Genomic DNA, 19,051 nt, shown 5'->3' on the forward strand with positions numbered 1-19,051 from the left:
ATAGCTGGGAATGTGTCAAACCAACAACAAACTGATCATAGACCAGACAACAGCCGAAGGCCACTCATGGGTCTACAGTGTAGGCGTCCTTCAGCTTGCCCCTAAACAAATATGTATACTTATTCAGTGATAATAAACGTCATACTAAACTCCGAATAATACACAAGAAACTAAAATTAAAAATCATACAAGAATATAACAAAGGCCAGAGGCTCCTGACTTGGGACAGGTGCAAAATTGTGGCGGGTTAAACATGTTTTTTGAGATCTTAACCCTCCCCTATACCTCTAGCCAATGCAGATAAAACAAACACACAACAAAACTCAGTTTAAAAGAAGTCCGAGTCAGATGTCAGAATATGAAACAAAAAAGAAATAAACAAATTGATAATAATACATATATAACAACAGATTACTAGCAGTTACTGACATGTGAGCTCCATCCCTCAATTAAACTGATTGAAAGATTATGTCTTCATCATTTGAATATCAGGAAACAATCCCTCCTGTTAGGGGTTTAGTATAATACCATTATGAAATATATGAGAAGAACATAACCCGTGTCATGCCAACAACTGGTTTTAGAATAAATGTGTTTGATTCTGATGCAAAGACCCTATAAGTGAATCAATATTAAAGCCAAAAGATGCAATCTTTAATGACCTGACAACAGTTTCGTAACTATATCCCTTCGTAATAAGTCTGTTTAAAGGTTTTGTTAGCTTTTGAGGTGAATACTGACATGTTTGTGCTTTGTAAAGAATATTACCATAAAAGATTGAAGGTTGTATTTACTGCTTCTCTAGTACATATGTAGTATTCAGGAGTAAAACAAAAACTTTTTGGCACCTTTAATTAGGTGAGCAACACATGTTCTATTGAGCATCTATTTCTATATTTATTTTTGTGCTGATGCAGCATAAAGCATTAACCAAACAATCAATCTATTTTCAATGAATTTAAATTAATAAGTTATTCATATAATGTGATGTATAGCGACAATGCCTGCACAACATACCTGCACAACATACCTGCTTAAAATATATATATTACGTTATTTGTAAACACCCAAATATGGAATAGGATCTCCAACATTTAAATAATAGGTATTTTTGTGTTTACCTAATTAAGTATGGAGATTGACCCAGTTTTGTTTCCCCTTGCTACTACATGTCTCTTAGCCATTTAAATTTTCCTTCCCCTTACCTTGACAAACCAAATTGATTTTGCTCTGGGCTTCATCAACTATTGAAAATTAAGAAATTTCTAAATCTAGACTGCAGAAAATTGTTCAATAATGGTTATATTATATCTCTAATTACTTATTGTTGTATAGTATTCAGTAGTTCCCTTACCAAAAAGTGCTAACATGTTGCACATAAGTTGCACATAAGATGCTCACGTTAGAAACTAACATGATTGCACACAAGTTTTTTAACATGCAAATTAGGTGAGCATTTTGTGAGCAAAAAAATTGCACATATGAAACTAACCTAATTTGCATGCTAAAAACCTCACGTGCAACTGCTCATATAGGCTTTTGTTTCACATGTGCATTTTATTAGATTGCTCATATGAGCAGTTGCTCACATATTGCACATGTGAATATTATAGTTGACCAAAACAAAATGGCTGCTTTAAAAAAGGAATATTTTTATAAATTTAAATGAAAATCTTAAATAATTCAGTTGAAAATAAAATAACTGATACATCATGTTAAAAGAGTTATTCTTTAATTATTGTCAGTTAATTATGATTTTCATATGATTTTCTTTCTTTTTTTATTTAAACAATAATCATGATCATGACTAAAAACATAACATATACATTCTGTATCTGTATGGTTACGTCGTAGCTACCAATTCTGACTGATACTGACATTATAAAACTAATAGAGGGACTTGCAAGTTTAGTACACAATGAATGTCTTTGATTAATAAGTACTGTATTTCAAAAAGTTTTAAAAGGAAAAATCTTTATACATGTAGTACTTATTTTGAAGCAACCTGGATATATATTCCCATAAAGGACTTAGAATTGTAATATATTTCAAAATCTGACACAAAAATGAAAATAATGAAATAGAAATGATATAACTTACAAATAATTAACCACAGCCACACTGGTTTTATCAGATTTCAACAATGCCTTTCTTCAAATAGCACAATATAGGACTTAACATTTTCCATATCCATCTACCTCCATTTATTGCATGCTTTTCATGAATTTGAATTTACAGGAAGTACATGACTGGGCATGTCATTTTGAAAAAGCTCATATGAGCAATGATGTAGGTTAGTTTTGAATGGTTAGAAGAATGGAAAAACTTTTCAAAGTACAAAACTAACATAAAACTAACATGGATGATAAAAACTCACCTGAGGTTTGAATTGCACATGTGAGCATTATGTTAGATTTTTGTAGACACATATGAACTACCAAACTGCACATATGAGCAACCTGATTTGCATACAATTCTTACTTGCATCTCGTGTGCTTCACATGTGAAACTTATGTGCTTTTGTTAGCAATTTCTGTACGGGTTGTAAAAGTTAGAGGCTTTAAACAGAATCTGATAATTACAAAAGATATCTACTGTAATGATATCAGTCCTTATTGGGGATTCATTATTATTTGTTGGGTACATCGTTCCATTTTTTGTGGATGAGGCAAACCATGAATTTAAATTTTCAACAAGGTACATATAATATACTTGAGTGGAAACTTTGGCAAATACATGACATCAAGTATCCTCAACATTATTCTTCAACCCACTAAAATATATTATTTAAGCAATTAAACTGCATGATAAACTATCACATTTTTTTTTTACATATATTTGTCTCAAAAATAATGTCTAATCTAATGCTTTCTTCAATAAACAAAATCTTGTAGTACAGATGAAGATTATAAATATTATACTTTTTTTCCCACAATCGTATGCCATGTTCATGTATACATTTCATATATGTTCTTATTTGGGGTCATCAGGGAAGAGAAGTTGTATCACAATCTGTGTAACCCTCTTGAAATTAAGTATTATTGTTATTGTGTAACCCTCTTGAAATTATGTATTATTGTTATTGTGTAACCCACTTGAAATTATGTATTGTTGTTATTGTTATATGTATGGTATTTATAAATATGAATGATGTATATGTAGCTTAAATTTTGTAAAGATTTGAAATCTTCTTAAAAACTGATTGAAAACATGTATACAACTATCATATAAATCCTTAGTTAATTCTGAAGCTACTATAGTGGTGTCAGGTTAAATAAACTTTTCAGTAATAGACTAATTACATATACTGTTACTTTCTGTTAATTACATATCAAAAGGGATTAGGATCAGGAAAGGGGGGATAATATTTGGTAATCACATGGTAAGACATGTTTATTCAGATCAATAATAATTCACTACGATTTTACTCAGTTCCTGTTTTTTATGTGTATTAAACCAGTACATATTTAGATTTAAATGATTTTATAATAGGTTGTGGAAGGTAAATAAAAATTCTTTTATGTGGGTTAAATAAATGTGAAGGACAGGCGGTATCAAATTGTATGTTGTGATTGAGAACTTCATCATGTTGTTCTGCTGAATTTTAAAAAGATGTTAATCTGCATAATGCATAGTGAGTATATTATAAGTTGTCTTTTGAAGTAAACATGTAAATATTTAATTTGCGTTGATACGGAAGTTTAAGTAAATACATATGCAAACATTTGCTCAGAGTTCTATCACTCTCAGAGCTAAGGAAAATAGCACTAACCAGCTTACTTAAAGACATGTGTTAATTATTATTCCTTTATCTTATTAAAATATGAAAATCAAAATGCATGCATTCTATTACAAGTCATGTGCATTTGCGGTAATGGAAACAATTTTGGCCAGGCTGAACAAAATTTTAAATATTTAAATGTTTGTGATATAGTATTGTATAAGAAACATTCTGCCCAACCTAGCAATTTGAATCTATGATCTATTTTAATGCAATCTGGTTTCCACTAATTTTTGCTGAAATTAGGGGCTTTGGACTTTGATAAATTGTTGAAAATCACAGTTATACAGACTTTTTTTCTGAACGCTTTCAGATATTGGGACGGGGCCATTCGTGTCGCTTTGACACATCTAGTTTTACATTATTTCATTACTTAATGACCAGACTTTGCTCTTACTGGGTTTATGGTGCAAGCTTAGTGGAGAGGCAGTACCTATCTGTGATTTGATCTGGATGGGAAGCACACAGTCTATTTATTAGTTATTGACCAAATATAAATTAATTTGAATGTAACACATAATTCTTTTTTTGCAAACATTAAATGTTATTAGAGTTAAAGATTTCAGTGGGCTAATTGATTTTAAAAGTTTAACCATACATATACCCTTTGAGCTGCAGTCAACTGAAAAATAAAATAAAAAAGATCAGTTAAGTGTGACTATAAAATTTGGTTTTTTTTTGTAAGAAAATATGTTTTAAGTTATTATGGTACAAATGAAATTTTTGATAATTTCCAAAACTTAATGAGAATTTTATGAATATTTTTTTTCTTCTCCATATTACATCTGCTGACTTATTTTCCATATACCAGCTGTCACCAGTTGTACGCCTTAGTGTTACAGACTATAGATTTATTTCTTTGTGTAGAACACCTACTCAGGGATAATATAAGGTTGACATTTCACTATGTTTAAATACATATGTTTGCAGAAGAAATCACTAAGAAAGAGCTTTGTCTGTTTGTACAAAACATATTCTTGTGTTGTTAACATTTATCAACCTAGGAGGTGTCCATACACCTGATGCGTGGGCAATTTTTTGTAAAAAAAATCCAGATGATAATGCTGCATGAAATTGATAACCATAATAATCCTCACCCCCTACCATTTCACTCACACATCTCAACCTCCCACCCGATAATTTTATTTTTATTTGTTTAAGTTTTTTATTGATTTAATGTTCATTCTGCATTGTATCATTTATATATAAAAAAAAAACAACCATTCAGGTGAATTTCAAGAACAGTTTTTAAAACCCCTGCAAACTTTAGTGTTTTGGGTTTAATTATGAAATAGTCCTGTCCAAATGTCTGTCTCTTTCTGTCAAGGCATAAGTCCAACTAAACATTTGGTTGAATATTTTTGAAAATTGACACCTTTGCAGAACACTTCCTGAGGAGGTGCTTAGAGTAATATAATGCAGGTCCTACATGTTAAAGGGGAGATAATATTGCTGTATGTGGCAAAAAAAATTAAAAACTGTTTTCAAACATAAGTCCAACTAAACATTTGGTTGAATATTTTTGAAAATTAACACCTTTGCAGAACACTTACTGAGGAGGTGCTTAGAGGGATATAATGCAGGTCGTACATGTTAAAGGGGAGATAATATTGCAGTATGTGGCAAAAAAAAATTAAAAACTGTTTTCAAACATAACAACAGGGTTTAGTTTTACAAAGATTCTGTGAATCGTATTGATGATACAGGGACTCTTCAACGACAAATAGGAAACTACATGGAAATTTTTAATATTTAAGTATAACTTACAAACAAGTTTAAAACAAGATTTCTGGTGTGTGTACAGAGTTATATGCAAAAAACATAAAAACACTTCTCAAACAGTTCAGGCATTTGGTCTAATCTATTCTATTGAGAGTAAAATAAAAAAAAATTTAATATTTATGACTAAAATTATGATTTCGAAGCCATTTTATATTGAAAAATATTTAAATCTTTTTCAAAATTATCTGCTTTTATATTGATGACTTGATAATACAATATAATGATCAGCCCACGGTCCTTGTCTATATTGATCAACTGATGTTCATTAGATAAGTAAATAAGGAGAACTACAAGTATCATTAGTATGATATCAAACAATGATGATAGTGATAACAATTTCTACACAAAAGTTTAATGCATATTTTGTAGTAGGAATTAACTATGTTAATAAAGAGAAGAAAGGAGACAATTTCATGCTTTTCACTACTTCAGAATTGTTATTTATTTTATAAATATTTTATCTTTGATGTAGGAGTAACAAATTATGAAATTTGATTAAAAATTGCTATTTTTAGTTACTACCAACTTGTTGGGGTTAAAATACATGTTTACATGTTATTCAGTGCTAATCTCTTGAGTAAAAAGTGAAGTTTTCTATTCCTTTTTGACTCATACCCTTGAACTTTTTCGTACAACCTAGGAAGTTATGCTTTTAATCAAATGATATTTTTATGTGCCAATGTGGTAAATAAAGATTTACCCAGTGTAACTCCATTCATCACAGGGCTGATTATATCTTGATTATTGTTAATTGTTGATTTGTACTGAAAGAAATTGTAATTATTAAAGGCATAGTGTAAAATATGAACTGTCTGATGATTGATCACTTCCTTTATAAAATTTGCAATTAATGGGTTAAATATGATTAACTAAAAAACATGTCTAACTAAACAAGAGAAGAAAAAAGAGTAAACAACTATATAGTTGTATTTTTTTTGTCACAATGTTTGCTTTCTATATGCTATAATTATTAATAATTATCACTGAATCCCAAAGCAAATTACTACCCTTTAGAGACTAATATAATGTTGATCCAGTTAAATGATGTTTGATGTTGGTTGATTAGAAAATCTGATATTTACCTGGTTCATAAGGTCAGGATCTGAACTCTGATATTTACCTGATTCATAAGGTCGGGATCTGAACTCTGATATTTACCTGGTTCATAAGGTCGGGATCTGAACTCTGATAATTACCTGATTCATAATGACAGGATCTGTTCTCTGACATTTATCCGTTTCTTAAGGACAGGATCTCAACTCTGATATTTACCTTGTTCATAAGAACAGGATCTGTACTCTGTTATTTACCTGGTTCATAAAAACAGGATCTGTACTCTGATATTTACCTGGTTCATAAGAACAGGATCTGTACTCTGTTATTTACCTGGTTCATAAAAACAGGATCTGTACTTTGATATTTACCTGGTTCATAAGGACAGACTCTGTAATCTGATCGATATTTACCTGGTTCATATGGACATGATATGTACTCTGATATATACCTGATTCATATGGACAGGATCTGTATTCTGATATTTACCTGGTTCATAAGGAAAGGATCTGTAATCTGATATTTACCTGGTTCATAAGAACAGGATCTGTACTCTGATATATACCTGGTTCATAAGGACAGAATCTGTACTCTGATATTTTTCTGGTTCATAAGAACAGGATCTGTACTCTGATATTTACCTGGTTCATAAAACAAGATCTGTACTCTGATATTTACCTGGTTCATAAGGACAGACTCTGTAATCTGATATTTACCTGGTTCATATGGACAAGATCAGTTATCTGATATTTACCTGGTTCATATGGACATGATCTGTTATCTGATATTTACCTAGTTCATAAGAACAGGATCTGTAATCTGATATTTACCTGGTTCATAAGGACAGGATCTGTATTCTGATATTTACCTGGTTCATAAGGACATGATATGTACTCTGATATATACCTGATTCATATGGACAGGATCTGCAATCTGATATTTACCTGGTTCATAAGGAAAGGATCTGTATTCTGATATTTACTGAATTCATTAGGACACTGATCTATTCTCTGATTGTTTACCTTGTTCATATGGATATGATCTGTGTTGTATTCACCAGGTTCTACCATTATAAGGCCCATACACAAATTTGTACTATTAGAAGACCTAAAATAATATGATATATTACTCTCATGGTTTTCAAAGAACCACCATCTTTGTAAATTTGTTGCTTTGTTGATTGATGGTTTAATAAGTTGTTTCCTAAATAAGCATAGAATATTTGCCACTGGACAGTAAGCAAACAAAAATTATACCATTAGCCTGATTCACAGAGATAAAAGAGACCTAAGTATACTGGTTACCTGTTATACCCAAAATTAACCTATTTTATGAGGATGTTAAAGAATTTTATTTTTTGGTTACCTAGTATACTAATTATCTGATTCACAAACAACTTTAATAGGACAATATTATTGTCTATAATACACCGACTTATAACATTATTTGGTTCATGAGGACAATAGATTTTGGTTTCTAATAACTCAAACTGACAATTCAAAATAGGCTTCAAAAGGGCAATAACCATTGGTATACTTATTACTTGCTTCTTAAAGGCAATAAATAAATTTGGTGTTTTTACTGTCTTCTGATTGGTTAAAATTATTAGTTTTATTTTCAATGTTGTCAATTTTGATGGCGACACGCCCACTCTGACGTTGTGTATTCATACGCCAACATGTGTGTACGTTGTTATTGTTGATATAAATAATATAAAAAGTTCTTTGAGCCTTATTTTTGATAGAAATTTATTCATAATGAATGGCAATAATTTATTTTGATTTTATTGAATCATAAAACTAATTTTTGACTCTTCACATTTTACATAATCCGCTTCGCTTCGCGGATTATTCAATGTGAAGAGTCAAAAATTAGTTTTATGGTTCAATAAAATCAAATTAAATAATAGCCATTCATTAAATAAAATTTGGTATACAGGTTACGTGGTTCATAAAGATAATAACCATTAATATACTAGTTATTTTCTTAGAGGGCAATTACCATTGGTATACTAAATAGATGCTTCATAAGGGCAATAACTAATGATATACTAAAGCCACAGTTAACCAAATCCTTGTTTGATGTTGTCTAGCCATGCCTTGTAGGGTTGGGTAGGTAGGCAAGGATTTTATTTTTTTTTTTGTGGGGGGGGGGGGGGGGGGGGGGGAGCAAACTTGTTCTTGTCCTGAACATGCATGAAATATTTGCCACTGGACATTAAGCAACCAACAATCAATCGATCAATGGACTAGTTTTGGACATTATATGATTTTTTATAGGGTTAGTAATTGATGAATTATATGTATTAAAGGGAGTAAGAAATATAGTGTTTCAAATTAAACAAATTCAAATCTTACCACCATTTGTAATAAACTTCCAGAGGGATCCCTGGGGGTATAGGTAGTAATTAAATGGTGATTTAAAATTTTATCAGTAAAAAAAAATATGTGTTTCAAAACCAGATAATAACTGTTATCATAGTTAAATAGTGTCTGTTTTTTCCTGTTATCATTATCGACCACGATGTTTAACCTTGCCCATCCTGACAGATTGTCATGGGATTGGTTATTTCATTAATGTTATAATGACTTTTTAGCTAAATGATTGTTTTGAAATTTTAAATTGGGATTTAACCCCCCTGAGGACAAGGATGGGAAAAAGAGGGAATGTAACTATCATTTCGGTCACGTACCTCTAAACAACCAAAAAGGTTGATTTTCTTCTCATGAATACTGTTGATTTTATGCTTACCATAATCTTTTTATGCTATTAATTTTTGGGACCTTTTATAGCTTGCTGTTCAGTGTGAGCCAAGGCTCTGTTTTGAAGGCTATCTTGACCTTAAATGGTTTACTTTTATAAATTGTTACTTGGATGGAGAGTTGTCTCATTGGCACTCATACCACATCTTTCTATATCTATAGGATGAAATAGTTTAATTGTTTATCTCTGAGTAGTATTTTACTCAATTCTGATGTTAAAAATCTCCCTGTGTTTGTTGTAATCTGTCCCAGAATATTTGAATGGTCATCAAGTCATTAAACCTGTCAAGACTATGTATTCTATGTTCTTTGTTCTATAGTCCTCCATGACTATAACTGTTTGTATTAACATTTCCTGTTAAATAGCCATATTGATATAATATATATATATTGGGGGGGGGGGGGGGGGGACGTGTTTGAAAACCTTAATACAAAGTGTTTGAAAACCTCAATAAGGCATTGATCACCCTCATTAACTGATTTCCAAAAAGAAGTGCTATCTTGAACCTATGGAAATGTAATATTTGTTTGGTTAACCAGAATCCATTTGAAACAATGGAATATTAATGTCATATTGCCAAAGGTATACTTGAGACTAATAGAAATTGTCATGTCTTCAGATCTAGATACAGATATTGAAATTTAAATTCACACTCATTCCTAGTCATTTGGAAAATCTGTTCAATATATTTTAAAGTATTTAAAAATCTTTGCAAAAAGTTATAGTTTATATTGTAGAACGTTTTACCATTGTATAGTTTATATTATAGAACGTTTTACCATTGTACACAAGGTCTAGATTTTTATTCACTGGCTTGAAATTGTTATTTATAAAAACCAAGAAACCTTATAACTATGATCAACTATGATGTCTAAATTTGAAAACCAAAATTAAAGTTCCTTTAGCCTACAAATGTTGAGGTAGTATGACTAACTGCTTGTCATTCTGGTTAAGTTCTGCAGTGATAAACAGATCTAAGGAATTGTGAGCAGAATTCCTAGATGAATGAAATTATGTCACTTGTCAAGGGACTTATCTTGGATAGGAATGGGGTTCTCCTTGATATACATATCATATGAGAGATGCTTTTGTCCTTGAGTAGAACTATTGGTAGTCCAGACGTTTTCAGTGATAAATCAGTCAACAGCACCTTTCTGTACCTTAAAATAATACTTGATCCGCTGACACAATTTGTATATGTATTAATTAACAGAAGTACAGCTTCTTCTGACATGTTTCATTAGACCTGGACCCAAATTTAACACATAAATTTTTCATTATTTTTGACCCAAGTTCAATACTTTAACTTCTTTTACTATTCAAGTTTTGCATGGCGTAGACCTGAAATTTAAGTGTGTCAAGTTATGCTTTTATAATTGTGCAATTCTGATTCTCAGTGTCTCCATAATTTATCAATATTGATATAATTGCACTGACACTGGTAAAGTAAATCCAATTTGGAAAACATTAGATATTGCATCCTAAGGCTAGTTAGTTATGAAGTTGTTATATTCTAATGAAGTATTTCATCCCAATAAATATGAAGCTTTAAACTGCATTTCAGTTTATCCACATAACTGTTGTATCCATTAAATTGCTACTCATGATGTACGAGATGCTGTTTTCAAACACCTACAAGCTATTGCGAAATGATTACAAAACAAATATTATACAATCAGCTTGAGATTTTAAAATAGTTAAGCATCTTCATGCTATCAATTATTAGGGAAAGAACGGTTGTCGTGCAGAGAATTTAAGTGTGATACTTTGGAAATTTTCCATAAGATTAAGTGAGTGTCATTGTCATAAGATTGTATACTAATATGTAAATTAGTCAAGAGAATTTTAATGGTGCACTTTTAATACTGCAGTTTATATTTGTATATGCAAAATCAATAATTTTGTATGGTATTACCTAAATGAATTTTCATGAATTTCATGTATTTTAATTGACTTTTTTTTCTTTTTTCAGCTTATATGTTCCTTCTCCCACCCTGCTGTAACCCCGTTCCACAACCGAAGTGTGTGGATACCTATCAAAGTGGATCAAATTACAAGAAAAGAAGATTTTGGCATAGCTAAGGCTTTGGCCAGCATTCTTAAGTTGATTGAAACCGTGATCATGGATACTCCTTTTGCAGAGGGGCCACCTAACGGGCGGCTACCGTCTACTTCAGATGATGCTGATATGATGGAAAATGAAAACATGGAGACAAAAATAGGCTCTCAGGAATCATTTACAGAGTTTATGGCTCAGAGCTTGCCACAAAAACCAGGCCCAGTGATTCATAGGAGGGCTGATCGTCATTATTCTAAACGAATGCGTCGAAGACTTGTTTACAAAAATGGTGAAGTAAATATTACACAAACAAATATAAGAAAACGTAGACGGCGATATTTAGCTGATATTTTCACAACGCTAGTCGACATTAAATGGAGATATAACTTGCTGTTGTTTGCTCTAGCTTTCATACTTAGTTGGTTAATGTTTGCTGTCATATGGTGGCTTATAAGTTTTTCACATGGGGATTTAGAAAACAGTAGCAATAAAAACTGGAAACCTTGTGTCAAGGAAATGTATTCATTTACGTCTGCATTACTGTTCTCTATAGAAACCCAACATACTATTGGATATGGTGCTCGTCACACAACAGAAGAATGTCCAGAAGCCATTACAGTCATGATGATTCAATCGTGTTTCGGTGTTATTTGTCAGGCAATGATGACAGGAATTGTTTTCGCTAAACTATCACGGCCTAAAAAGCGTGCTGAAACATTAATGTTTAGTAAAAATGCTTGTATATGCAAACAAGATGGAGATCTTTGTTTATTGATACGTGTCGGTGATATGAGAAAATCTCATTTAGTTGAAGCTCATGTCAGAGCAGTTGTGATAAAAAGAAAAATAACTAAAGAAGGTGAAGTTTTACCATTATACCAGTTTGATGTTGATTTAGGATATGATGAGGGGAGAGACCGACTCTTTCTTGTATGGCCAGTTATTCTTGTCCATAAAATCAATGAACAAAGTCCTTTTTGGGAGATGGCCCCAGAGGATTTACATAGAGAACAGTTTGAGCTTATTGTAATACTCGAGGGGATTGTGGAATCTACTGGAATGACAACACAAGCAAGGAGTTCTTATCTCCCTGGAGAAATTTTATGGGGACATAGGTTTGAAAGATTAGTAACCTTTCAAAAGGAGAATGGTCAATATCAAATAGACTTTTCAAGATTTCACAATACCTTGCCAATGGACACTCCACAGTATAGTGCAAAGGAATTATCAGAAATGAGTGATAGAGGTCATCAGAATCTGGCCATTGATGATGATGAAGAGGTGACCTCTGTGGGATCAACAAAACATGATAAGTTTCCAAGTCCCTATGTGATAAAAAGACATGGTTATGCACAAACTGACTTTGATTATGATGAAGATGATTTGATTTCACAAGAAAGTTCTGTTCAAAGTCGACAAACCAATGAATCAGAAACATTATTATGAAACATTATACATTAGGTATGTTATATTAGGTATGAAAGTCAAGTGGTCTGATTAGTAAACAAATACCAGGGCAACTTATTGCACCTATTATCAATCAGAAAGTGTTCTACTACATAAATATTTTAAAGTGGCAAAAAGATTACATTTATAATATCTTCCTTCAGTCTGTGAACTAGCACATTAAAAATGTGGCTCAGTATATTGGTTAAGTACAAAGCAGAGTTTATATTCCTGTTGTATTAACATTTAAAAGTCTTCGAGTACAAACTCTACATGTATACATTAAATTTACCACTGGATGTTAAACAGTCATACAACTTTTGTCATCTATTTTCATAAGTTTGATATTATATCTCAGTTGGACAATGAGTTCCTATAGAGAATAATTCATAAAGTAGAGAAAAGTCTACTTTTAAAATGAAAGTTTTATTTTTCTATGAACCTGAAAGTGAGTCAAAATTTTTTTTTAATTTAAACAAACATTCTTTAAAAAGAATTTTAAATCTTTACTTCTGAGTTAGGGTACATGCATTAATCATTTTAAAAAAAACACAAAAAAAAACCATTTTTTTTAATTTTTTTTTTTTTTTTTTTTACAGAAAATTAAATGACTTGGATGTAAAGAAATGACCCGGTTGGGTTAGGGGAAACCATCAATTATTTTTCTATGTCCTGATCATTGATATTACTGACTATTGAACTAAGTAGCATTCTAAGTTAGTATTGTGATGTATACTTTTAAATATGTTTTACATCTAAAGGGAGGTAATCCAATATTTCTTTTTTTCTTTTCAGACATCCAAAACAGAACATCATTCCAGGGTTGCTGAAAATTTTTAAACAGTTGTCAGTTGTTTGTGATTTTCCAGAACAAAACCTTTTTAATTGTAATTTGTATTATATTACTAGTGATTTTTTTAACTGTAAATTATTGTACAAATTTTGATGGAAGACTTTTGTCATCATTTCTTTTTCGTCAGTATTAGTATTTCAGTGTTAATGTTGAACCTTTACAGCCTCAACAATTTTGTTGGCTATACACAGGTCTTTTTTTCAATATAAAATAAAAAAAAATTTTCAATATAAAATAAAAATGATCTGAATTCTTTAAATATCATTACCAGGGTATATTATTACAGCCTCATAAATTACAATAGGCAAATTAGTTCAAACTACTGACCATACAAAGGTTACTTTTATAGTCCCTTTCCCCCAAATAAAAAGTAATATTTGCCAAGGCTATAATGATTACTGATATTACAATAAAGACATTTACTGATGGTCAGTTCTACCTCAGTACAAACAAGACTACATAATCTCAGGCTGTTCATTACATATTATTTGTCTGTTGCAAATCATCCAAGGCTTCTGTATACTTTTTATATTTGTAACTCACAGAATAGGAAAACTGTATTGGATAACAATTGTTAAAGTTTGAAGCTGATGGGGCTAATATCCATTACTTTGTCTCTTCTTTCGGCTAATACTACTAAAGAGAAAAGCAATGAAGATAATTAAATTCCAAAAGTTAAAAGAGATCATATCAATAAAGCTTATATTTGATTATATTCTTCAAAATAAAGCAAATCTGAAGCCTTTAAGAAAATTAATTGAAAAAGCCCTTTTGTTTTTGGAAAGGGGTAGATAACCAAGCTATACTTTATAGATTTTAAAATATAATTTTATTTAGCCAAATTGCAGATACATATTATTGAGTTGCATGAATGTTCTGAAACACAATTATTTAAAATGATTTTAAACTGAATATTTTATTTTAATGACCTGAAATTTAAAGTGGTTAAATGATTGGCCTACTATATGTTGACATATTAACTCATTGTACATTGTAATATGACATATTTACACATTGTACATAGCATTGCTGTGATATGATTTCATTTGAATGTTTTATGCTGTTAGTACATGTATCCCAAACTTATTTTTAAATGTTCCGTGAAAATAAATAAATTAAATCATCAACAATGTAATTCCTGCTAAAAAGTATTGAAAGTATGATAATTTTTTAAAGCAACACTATACTGAAAAAAGTTGGTTCTTATAACTACTATTTATTTTTTAAAAATACACATTGAAAATGGTCATAAAAAGTGTTTACAAGACCATCAGATATTTAGAGGTTTTTTTTATAGACGTCTCATATCCTCATTGATACATAAAATAAGACCTGTCACACCATTCTTTAAATAACACTATAAAATATTGTTTATGTTATAAAGGGTTGAAATGAATATGTCAGATTTGATATGAATGGTATGTAATGTTATTATACAACCCAGGCTAGTTGACATGTTTGTAAACCATCTATTTGCATGTTATTCATTTCTTTGTGGAAAGGAATTTTAAGGAGAAGCTATAGCTTACATTTAATTTTTCATGCCTTTCAATATAATGCAAGGTTTTATATGTCAGACACATAAATGATTTAAAAAAAGAACAGGAATGAAAATTCTTGTTTGTTTTTTTTAGTAGGTATGCATAACAATTTACAAACACATTTATTTATGAATTATATATATTTGAAAACTTTGTTAACTACTTATTGAATTTAGTATATTAAAGATTTTCAAATTTATGAAGTGTGCTGTTATTTTGCACAATCTGTATGACAAACAGCATCTGTAAATGGATTCACTTGTTTATCAAGACTAAAACTGCGTATTGTAATGATTATAGAGTTATTTCCCCTTAACCACTACTTGGTATAAAATTGATAGTTCATTTTATAAATATGGGACATATATTAGTAAATTTGTAATTAAATTTTTGGTTGAAAATATAAAATAATACCCCCAGTCATATTTGAAATATTGAAAACTGGCTGGAAAAGGTGGTGATTTATTTTATAAAATTGTAAGCTTTAAGTACATGTATGTCGACACACAAGATTGTTCTTTAAGATTGTTTAACTGAATTGGGTAAATTAAAGGAGCAACAGGTCACTATGGTCTAAGTGATCAATTGCCTATTCATTGTTCATTGCCTTTACATATGTCAAAGGTTGAATTGCTGTATAGCTTTTTGGTTTATTGTTAAATTTTGCTAAATATGTGAAATTTGTACATAATTTTACTGAGTTTGATACTTGTATGAAAAGTTCTGAATCTCAATGTCTGTCTATGAATCTCAGAATGAAATGTGATATGTAAAATATTTTAGTTATAGAAGGTAGAGAGATTTACTTATAGAAGGTAGGGAGGTTTTAGTTATTGAAGGTACACAGATTTTAAAGAGATTGTAGGACTAGAAAATTGTCTGCACTAAAAGTGTGAGAGATCTTAGTTGAGGATTTTTAAGGTCTCAGAAAAGGATGACTGAGACTTCGGGTATTGTTTTGACAACCTCACTCTTTGAATCTTCAAGTGAATTATACAAAAAAAAGGTCAACAGAAAAGGTTATTACCAGGAGGATGGGTGATAATAGTAGCATATTGATATTTATATAGCTGTTTCTAATAATGGTCTAGTAATTATGTTCAAATACAAGCACTGTGAAATTTTGCAAACTATTTAGGGGTTATCTTGAAACATAACAAAAATACTGATAGATGTTACTTATTCCCTAATTTGAAACACATTTTTCAAGCTGAAGATAAAAAAGTTATTCATTAATATACTGTTTTGACACATAATTTCAATTTGAATGCAACTTTGCATGGAAGTTTGTGGACACAAGATAAATCCTGTTTTAACTGTAAAAGTAAATAGAACGGGATTACTGTCTAAAGATTGTTGAAAGACAATTTATTTTCTTAGTAATATTTATATAATACCTTCATTGTAGCTAATGTCTTTTATAATTTGATTTCACTGGAGAAAAACTTCTTTAAGCCTTTTCCCATAGATTAAAGCAACTATTTTTATAGGAAAAAGGAGGTATTTTAAAGAGGAGAACATAAAAAGGCTCTCATTATGTGATAAAAATGACAGATATATTTAATTTCACTTTGTATGTAGTTCGGCAGATCCTTCTAGTTGAATTCATGTTTACTTTAATGTCATTAAATGTATTTACTTAAACATATTAGGATATTAACTATGTATATTGATTGAGATGCTGAATTGTGTCTTTCATTAAAAATATTAGTTTTAATTGGAAACAGCAGTTCAATTCAGAAATTAACAATTGATTTTTTTTTAACTCAGAGGTTAAATATTGTATTTGAAGAAGGGGCATTTTTTGTATCAAAATTTGTTCGCAATGCTAAATAGTTAATTGGAATTCAGGGGCCATTGAATTACTTTTGTCTGAGATAAAATTTGAAATTGCACATATTTAAAATCGAGATTGCACTTCATTCAATAGTGTTGAATAAGATAGATAGAAACAAAACCTTAGATGATTTAGTAGGCAGTCCATATCATTCATAATTTATACATTATATTGTGTTGATCATGACACCATTTTTCTGTATGAATGTAACATTTTGTGATGATTTGGGAATGGTGCTACATGATGTTGCTACAGTTATGAACATTTTATACTGTTTACTATTTTTACCATTTACATATTTAATTTTTGCATCTTTTCACTATCATGCATAATTTGTGTGTTAAGTTTCATTAATATTATATATTATTTTGAGTAAATAAAATCATTTTTTACCAAAAGAAACTTGTTATTTATTGTCCAATATGTTTCAAAAAGACTGATTTATGGGTGAAACTACTTTTCATCTTCACTGGTCCTTTGCAAATACTTAAATTCTGGTGTCGGTAAAATTAAAAAAAAAAACCTCTCTTAAACCACTCATCTAATTGGAACCAAACTGATCCTCTACCATTATTTAGAACCAGGCTTATCTATCCTCTATAATCCTTGGGAACCAAAGTTATCCTCAATCATCTTTTGAGAATCTTAATTTAATTGTGACTGATGATTGCATCTGTCAACCAACACGACAATCATGGCTAGATATAGACCATAAGGGTAAAATGCAAATAATTGTCTTATATATTTTTAATTATATTGACAAGGCTAAAAAGAATGTCTAGATTTAAAATGACAAGATGACTGAACTCATCAATTGACTCCTTGTAAGAAAAATTGCCCTTTGCCTATTTTCTTGAAAGCATATACAGAAATGAAAACAACCATTTAGCGTATTTTTTTATGAACCTGAACACTATACTAAATAGAATTAAATATGCAGTCAACAAAATCATAAGCAATACATGGTCTATAAAAATGTCAACATGATGGAAATCGTCAGTATTAAGAATTATTGGCCATACATGTAAATGATGATTGCTGAAAGCTAACATTGACGGACAGTAACGTAAACAGCAATGGTTAGCAATACAAATAAAGGCAACAGTAGTATACCGCTGTTCAAAACTCATAAATCTATGGACAAAAAACAAAATCAGGGTAACAAACTAAAACTGAGGGAACCGCATTAAATATTAGAGGAGAACAATGACACAACATTAAAAAGTAACACACACAGCAACGGACTAAGCATTAGACAACATCCGATGAGAATAACCAAGATAACATCAAAACCAAATACATGAATTTGGGATAGAAAAGTACCGTGACACGTTTTATAGTAATGTGAATTCACACTCAAATATAGGAGAAAACAAACGACACAACGGAAACACAACGTAAAAATGTTACACACACAGAAACGAACTATGATATAACAATGGCCATTTTCCTGACTTGGTACAGGACATTTTTAAAGAAAAAAATGGTGGGTTGAACCTGGTTTTGTGGCATGCCAAACCTCGCACTTTGATGGCATTGTTAAATATAACATTAAAATGACAACATAATAATACAGGACTACAATACAAATAAATAGCAGAACGTATTAGGCATAGAAACACATGAATAATAGATAACAAAAGGCATCAGGTTTAAAATTCATTACGTCAAAAACGTGCCTCGTCCAAACAAGACTTACCAGTGACGCCCAGATATAAAAGTTCGAAAGTCAAAAAAAGGGGGGGACAAAGTTGTACAGCTCTGAGGATCAAAAGTTGAAAAAGGTTGTGCCAAATACGGCAAGGGTTTTTTGCTTGCGATAAGAACATCCTTATTATATAGAACAATTTATGCTATTGCAAACAGTAAATTTTATCAAATGAATATAAAAGATTTACATGATCAAACTGACGTTATTAATTACAGAAAACAAAAC

The 19,051-nt window shown here is 30.6% G+C and overlaps 1 protein-coding gene across 9 annotated transcripts in view; it reads left to right on the top strand.

Moving 5' to 3' along the window:
* Nucleotides 1-17,517, top strand: part of LOC143046023 (G protein-activated inward rectifier potassium channel 3-like) — an 87,300-nt gene extending 69,783 nt beyond the window's left edge. For 6 of the 9 annotated variants that reach the window (XM_076218966.1, XM_076218967.1, XM_076218969.1 and 3 more), the window contains 2 exons: nt 11,352-12,899; nt 13,680-17,517. In XM_076218966.1, coding sequence (XP_076075081.1) covers nt 11,352-12,884 — 1,533 coding nt within the window. In that variant the 3' untranslated portion in view covers nt 12,885-12,899; nt 13,680-17,517. Of the gene's footprint in view, nt 1-3,426; nt 3,635-8,814; nt 8,897-11,351; nt 12,900-13,679 lie in introns of those variants that run through there. The other 3 variants (XM_076218974.1, XM_076218973.1, XM_076218968.1) reach the window with 3 other exon arrangements.
* The last annotated feature ends 1,534 nt before the right edge of the window (nt 17,518-19,051 follow it).

The sequence above is a fragment of the Mytilus galloprovincialis genome, chromosome 9 (genome assembly GCF_965363235.1).
Source record: "Mytilus galloprovincialis chromosome 9, xbMytGall1.hap1.1, whole genome shotgun sequence".
NCBI lineage: Eukaryota > Metazoa > Mollusca > Bivalvia > Mytilida > Mytilidae > Mytilus > Mytilus galloprovincialis.